This window comes from Vidua chalybeata, chromosome 33, assembly GCF_026979565.1.
Source record: "Vidua chalybeata isolate OUT-0048 chromosome 33, bVidCha1 merged haplotype, whole genome shotgun sequence".
In the NCBI taxonomy this organism is placed as follows: Eukaryota; Metazoa; Chordata; class Aves; order Passeriformes; family Viduidae; genus Vidua; species Vidua chalybeata.
The window spans coordinates 1,073,759-1,081,021 of NC_071562.1; the positions used below are offsets into that span (position 1 = coordinate 1,073,759).

General features: G+C 63.2%; 1 protein-coding gene across 1 annotated transcript; it reads left to right on the forward strand.

Moving 5' to 3' along the window:
- The first annotated feature begins 300 nt into the window (after positions 1–300).
- On the forward strand, positions 301–4,004 carry LOC128802082 (zinc finger protein 271-like). The gene is made up of 3 exons (XM_053968287.1): positions 301–382; positions 618–731; positions 918–4,004. The coding sequence occupies exons 2-3, from the start codon at positions 650–652 to the stop codon at positions 3,512–3,514; spliced, it is 2,679 nt and encodes an 892-aa protein (XP_053824262.1). The 5' UTR covers positions 301–382; positions 618–649; the 3' UTR covers positions 3,515–4,004.
- The last annotated feature ends 3,259 nt before the right edge of the window (positions 4,005–7,263 follow it).

The following is a 7,263-nucleotide window of genomic DNA, read 5'->3' on the forward strand; positions in this document are numbered from 1 at the left end:
GGAGGAGGAAAAGGAAAGGGAAAGAGAGGAGTGGGAGGAAGAGGAGGAGCGGGAAGAGGAGGAGGGGGAGAAGGAGGAGCAGGAGCAGGAAGAGGAGCGCGAGGAAGAGGGGGGACAGAGGAGAAGGAGGAGGAGGGAGAGAAGGAGGAGTAAGAAGAGGAAGAGGAACGGGAGGAAGAAGAGCGACAGAGGAGGAGGAAAAGGAAAGGGAAAGAGAGGAGCGGGAGGAAGAGGAGGAGCGGGAAGAAGAAGAGGAGGAGCGGGAAGAAGAAGAGGAGGAGCGGGAAGAGGAAGAGGAGGAGCAGCCCCGAGCCCACGCGGTTGCCCCGCTCAGGCCGCAGCTGCCCCGGCTCCGCCGGCATCGCCCGCCCGGCAGCCGCAGGTGAGCGGGGAGCGGCAGCTCGCCCCGGCGGGGAAGGCGGGAGCCCCGGAGCGGGGAGAGCGCCGAGGGGCGATGGCGGAGCCCGGGGACCCCCGGCAGGCTGGAGGGGTGGGGGAGGCCGGGGAGGAGCGGGCTCCGGGTCCCCCGAGGCTGGAAGGGGGGCGCTGCCTTGTGCAGCCGCGCTCGGGCAGCGGCACCATCGAAGGCAGCGCGCCCAGCCCTTGTTCTCCCCCAGAGCAGCATTTCCCACTCCCCAGCCTCGGCCCGATGCAGCAGCAGCAGCAGCAGCAGGAGGAGGAGGAGGAGGGGGCGGCGAGGAAGAGGAAGATGGCCCGGGAGCCCCAGGCAGGTGAGGAGGAAGTCAGCGCCCCTTTCCCCCTCCGTGCTGCTCCATGTCCCAGCCCGGCACGGCCCCCGGCTGCAGGACAGCCCTGCTGCCGCCGCCGTCCTGCCGGGGACGCGCTGCGGGGATCTCCTTGCCCTTGCCTGGGGCCCGGAGGCAAATCCCATCCTCTCCTTGTCCTTCCTCCCCCAGAGCAGGAGCCGGGCGTGGAGAGCAGGGAGGAGAAATCCCCGCGGCAGAAGCTGCTGGAAGAGGCCCTTTGGAGCGGCTCCGCGGCGCAGGAACCCAACGGGGAGGAAAAGCCCCGGAGATGCCTCGCGAGGAGGGGCTGCGAGCGCGGATGGCGGGGATCGCAGGGGGAAAGAGCCAGCCCGGGCCGGGGAGGCGGCCGGAGCTCGGAGCTGGGGGTCCACGAGCCGCTCCAGGATGGGGAGAAGCCCCACGAGTGCTCGGAGTGCGGGAAGAGCTTCAGGCGGAGATCCGAGCTGGTCATCCACCAGAGGATCCACAGCGGGGAGAGGCCCTACAGGTGTGGGCAGTGTGGGAAGGGCTTCAGTTCGGGATCCCAACTGAATGTCCACCAGAGGATCCACACCGGGGAGAGGCCCTACAGGTGTGGGGAGTGCGGGAAGAGCTTTAGGTTGAGGTCCAGCCTGAATGTCCACCAGAGGATCCACACCGGGGAGAGGCCCTACAAGTGTGGGGAGTGCGGGAAGAACTTCAGTTTGGGATCCCAACTGAACGTCCACCAGAGGATCCACAGCGGGGAGAAGCCGTACGCGTGTGGGGAGTGCGGGAAGAGCTTCAGGTTGAGGTCCAGCCTGAACGTCCACCAGAGGATCCACACCGGGGAGAGGCCCTACAGGTGTGGGGAGTGTGGGAAGAACTTCAGAGAGAGCTCCAGCTTGAATGTCCACCAGAGGAGCCACACCGGGGAGAGGCCCTACGAGTGCCATCAGTGCCAGAAGAGGTTTGTGAGCAGCTCTGATGTTCTCAAGCACCAGCGCGTTCACGCAGACGAGAGGCCCTTCCGCTGCCCCGACTGCGGGAAGGGCTTCACCCAGAAGTCCGCCCTCACCATCCACCGGCGCGTCCACACCGGGGAGAGGCCCTACGAGTGTCCCCGGTGTGGGAAGAGCTTCAGCACACGCTCCAGCCTGATTGTCCACCAGAGGATCCACACCGGGGAGAGGCCCTACAAGTGTCCCCGGTGTGGGAAGGGCTTCAGCACACGCTCCAGCCTGATTGTCCACCACAGCATCCACACGGGAGAACGGCCCTACGAGTGCGGGCAGTGTGGGAAGAGCTTCAGGCGGAGCTCCCACCTGATGGTCCACCAGAGGATCCACACGGGGCAGCGGCGTGGATCCACCCTGGGCCGGGGAGGCGGCCGGAGCTCGGAGCTGGGGGTCCACAAGCAGCTCCACGATGGGGAGAAGCCAACCAAGTGCTCGGAATGCGGGAAGAGCTTCAGTTGTAAATCCTCCCTGCTCTACCACTCCAGAATCCACACGGGGGAGAGGCCCTTCAAGTGTGGGCAGTGTGGGAAGGGCTTCGTTTCGAGCTCCGCGCTGGTCAAACACCGCAGGATCCACACGGGGGAGAGGCCCTACAAGTGTGGGGAGTGTGGGAAGAGCTTCAGAGAGAGCTCCGCGCTGGTCAAACACCGCAGGATCCACACGGGGGAGAGGCCCTACGAGTGTCCCCAGTGTGGGAAGGGCTTCAGGACGAGCACGTGCATGATGAAACACCGGAGTATCCACACCGGGGAGAGGCCCTACCAGTGTGAGCAGTGTGGGAAGAGCTTCAGTAAGAGCTGCCAGCTGCTCGTCCACCAGAGGATCCACACCGGGGAGAGGCCCTACCAGTGTGAGCAGTGTGGGAAGAGCTTCAGTAAGAGCTGCCAGCTGCTCGTCCACCAGAGGATCCACACCAGGGAGAGGCCCTACCAGTGTGAGCAGTGTGGGAAGAGCTTCAGAGAGAGCTCCAGCTTGAATGTCCACCAGAGGATCCACACCGGGGAGAGGCCCTACGAGTGCGATCAGTGCGGGAAGAGGTTTCACACCAGCCCTGGTCTCCTCAGGCACCAGCGCATCCACACGGACGAGAGGCCCTTCCGCTGCCCCGACTGCGGGAAGGGCTTCAGGGCGAACTCCGTCCTCGTCACCCACCGGAGGATCCACACCGGGGAGAGGCCCTACGAGTGCGGGGAGTGCGGGAAGGGCTTCAGCGAGAACTCCAGCCTGATTGTCCACCAGAGGATCCACACTGGGGAGAGGCCCTACAAGTGTGGGCTGTGTGGGAAGAGCTTCAGAGAGAGCTCCAGCCTGACTGTCCACCAGAGGATCCACACCGGGGAGAGGCCCTACGAGTGTGGGCAATGCCAGAAGAGGTTTGTGAGCAGCTCTGATGTTCTCAAGCACCAGCGCGTTCACTCAGACGAGAGGCCCTTCCGCTGCCCCGACTGCGGGAAGGGCTTCAAGCACAACTCCGACCTCACCATCCACCGGCGCGTCCACACCGAGGAGAGGCCCTACGAGTGTCCCCGGTGTGGGGAGAGCTTCAGCACAGGCTCCAGCCTGATTGTCCACCAGAGGAGCCACTGGTGCACGCTCTCAAGGGAGAAGCCCTTCCGCTGCCCCGACTGCAAGAGGGGCTTCAAGCGCAGCTCCTACCTCGCCAAACACCGGCTCAGCCACGCCGGGGACAGGCCCCAGCCGTGTCCCCAGTGTGGGAAGATCTTCACCAGGAGCTCCCTCTTGGCCAGACACCAGTGGAAGCACCACTGAGGGCATCCCCGAGCGCGGGAAGAGCTCCGCGCGCCGCTCCAGCTCCGACCCCCGCGGGAGGATCCGCGCTGGATGATCCCCGTGGGCACCTGGGCACGTCCGCAGGCCAACATCAGAAATCCGTTGTGTGGAGAGCAGATTTGTCAATTTTTGACCCTTGAAAAAACTCACTTTTTCCTTCTTGTGGTGGTCTTAAGCAACACTGGTTAGCCTTGGAGGTCTTCTCCAACATAAATCCATCATTTTGTTTCTCTCTGTCCCGCGGGCATCTTCCACAGCGAAATGGAGTGGGATTGGGGCAAAACCCACAATTTTGGAGACAGTGGGGTGGAAAGCCCTCCAAAAAAGGTTCTTCCCGCCCGTCCAAGCACGTGGATGCTCTGCCAGCAGGGACACGTCGATCCGTTCGTTTTGGTTTTGGAATGGAAAGGTTCCTGTTTGTCCCTTTGAAAGCCCTGGAACTGGGGGAGGAATAAAAACGTTGGTCTGAGGCATGGAGGGGGACATGGTGGGGACGTGGACATGGGTGGTGACACGTGGACATGGATGGGGACATGTGGGGACATGGACATGGATGGAGATGTGGACATGGATGGGGACATGTGGGGACATGGACATGGATAGAGACATGGACATGGATGGGGACACGGGGACATGGACATGGATGGGGACATGTGGGGACATGGACATGGATGGGGACACGGACATGGATGGGGACATGGACATGGATGGGGACACGGACATGGATGGGGACACGGACATGGATGGGGACATGTGGGGACATGGACATGGATGGAGACGTGGACATGGATGGGGACACGGACATGGATGGGGACACGGACATGGATGGGGACATGTGGGGACATGGACATGGATGGAGACGTGGACATGGATGGGGACATGTGGGGGACACGGACGTGGAGGGGGATGTGGTGGGACGTGGATGTGGGTGGGGACATGGATATGGATGGGGACATGGATGGGGACATGTGGGGACATGGACATGGAGGGGGACATGGTTGGACATGGACATGGATGGGGACACGGTTGCACATGGACATGGTGGGACATGGACATGGAGGGGAACATGTGTGGGACATGGATGTGTGGAGGGGGACATGGACATGGAGGGGGACATGATTGGACAGACCTGGCTGAGGAGGTGGCTACGGATGGGGACATGTGGGGGACATGGAGGGGGACGTGGCCACAGATGGGGACATGTGGGGGACATGGCCATGGATGGGGATGTGGCCATGGATGGGGACATGGTGGGACATGGACATGGATGAGGAGGTGGCCATGGATGGGGACATGGACATGGATGGGGACATGGCTGGACAGACATGGATGAGGAGGTGGCCATGGATGGGGATGTGGCCATGGAGGGGGACATGGTGGGACATGGACATGGATGAGGAGGTGGCCATGGATGGGGACAGGGACATGGATGGGGACATGGCTGGACAGACATGGATGAGGAGGTGGCCATGGATGGGGATGTGGCCATGGAGGGGGACATGGTGGGACATGGACACGGATGGGGACATGTGGAGGACATGGACATGGAGAGGGACATGGACATGGAGGGGGATGTGGTGGGACATGGCCATGGATGGGGACATGGTTGGACATGGATGGGGGCGTGGCCATGGATGGGGATGTGGGGGCGTGGCCATGGATGGGGATGTGGCCATGGATGGGGACGTGGTTGGACATGGCCATGGTGGAACACGGTCATGGATGGGGACATGGTGGGACATGGACGTGGATGGGGACATTGCCATGGATGGGGATGTGGTTGGTCCAGATGGACACCAGACCATGGGTGCCACTTTGGATGGACACCAGTCCAGATGGCCACCAGACCACGGGTCCCAGCTGGACACTGGTCCAGGTGGACACTGGTCCAGATGGACACCAGACCACGGGTCCCAGCTGGACACTGGTCCGGATGGACACCAGACCATCCATCCCAGCTGGACACTGGTCTGGATGGACACCAGACCACGGGTCCCAGCTGGACACTGGTCTGGATGGACACCAGACCATAGATCCCAGCTGGACACTGGTATGGATGGACACCAGACCACGGGTCCCAGCTGGACACTGGTCTGGATGGACACCAGACCACGGGTCCCAGCTGGACACTGGTCCGGATGGACACCAGACCATCCATCCCAGCTGGACACTGGTCTGGATGGACACCAGACCACGGGTCCCAGCTGGACACTGGTCTGGATGGACACCAGACCACGGGTCCCAGCTGGACACTGGTCTGGATGGACACCAGACCACGGGTCCCAGCTGGACACTGGTCCAGGTGGACACCAGACCACGGGTCCCAGCTGGACACTGGTCTGGATGGACACTAGTCCAGGTGGACACCAGACCACGGGTCCCAGCTGGACACTGGTCTGGATGGACACCAGACCACGGGTCCCAGCTGGACACTGGTCCAGGTGGACACCAGACCACGGGTCCCAGCTGGACACTGGTCTGGATGGACACTAGTCCAGGTGGACACCAGACCACGGGTCCCAGCTGGACACTGGTCTGGATGGACACCAGACCACGGGTCCCAGCTGGACACTGGTCTGGATGGACACCAGACCATGGGTCCCAGCTGGACACTGGTCCAGATGGACACCAGACCATCCATCCCAGATGGACACTGGTCTGGATGGACACCAGACCATCCATCCCAGCTGGACACTGGTCTGGATGGACACCAGACCATAGATCCCAGCTGGACACTGGTCTGGATGGACACCAGACCGTGGATCCCAGCCGGACACTGGTCCAGGTGGACACCAGACCACGGGTCCCAGCTGGACACTGGTCTGGATGGACACCAGACCGTGGGTCCCAGCTGGACACTGGTCCAGATGGACACCAGACCGTGGATCCCAGCTGGACACTGGTCTGGATGACCCCTGGTCCTACAGCCCCCAGCCCAGATGACCACCAACCTGACCACACCCTGGCCCACCAGCCCATCCCAGTAGCCCACCCCCCCCCCCCCCAAACAAAAAAAAAAAAACCCAAATCCAGAACATCACCTCCGGGCGGCGCCTGCAGAGCCAGGGGGAAACTGAGGCACGCGCTGACAGGTGGCAACTCCAGCACCCACCCGCCAAAAATGTCACCTCAGCATCCCGAGACCCCCAGGTGTCACATCGTGGAGGGGTGGGGGGGGGGGGACCTCCAGCCCTTCGAGGTGTCGCGGGTGTGTCCCCAGCGGGGAGAGGCGACATCACCTCCCCGAGGAGGAGGAGGAGGAGGAGGAGGAGGAGGAGGAGGAGGAGGTGAGGGTGTGACTGAAACTCCTGCCCGGTCACATGGGGAAGCCGCGGCAGGAACCGGGGCCGAGCGCGGGCGCAGCACCGGAGGTACCGCGGGGCCCGGGGTGAGGGGGACGGGACCCCAAAAAAACTCCCCAAAAAAACTCCCCCCAAAAAAAAAAGTCACCTCGGGGGGATGCTGCGGGGGGGGGGGGGCGCAGGGGGCGCAGCATCCTCGTGGGGACCCCAAAAATTGTCACCTCCTCCCCCCCCCCACCATGGCTGTAGGATGTGGCCACCCCCCCCCCCCCCCGCTTTGGGGTGACAAATTGGCGCGCGCGGCGGTGACAAAAAAAAAAAAAGCGCAGGTGTCACCTCGGGGGTGGCACAGAGAGGGGGGGGGTCCCGCGGTGCCACCGAGCCCCCCCCCCCCGCCGCCCCTGCGGGTGACAAAGTGGGGGGGGG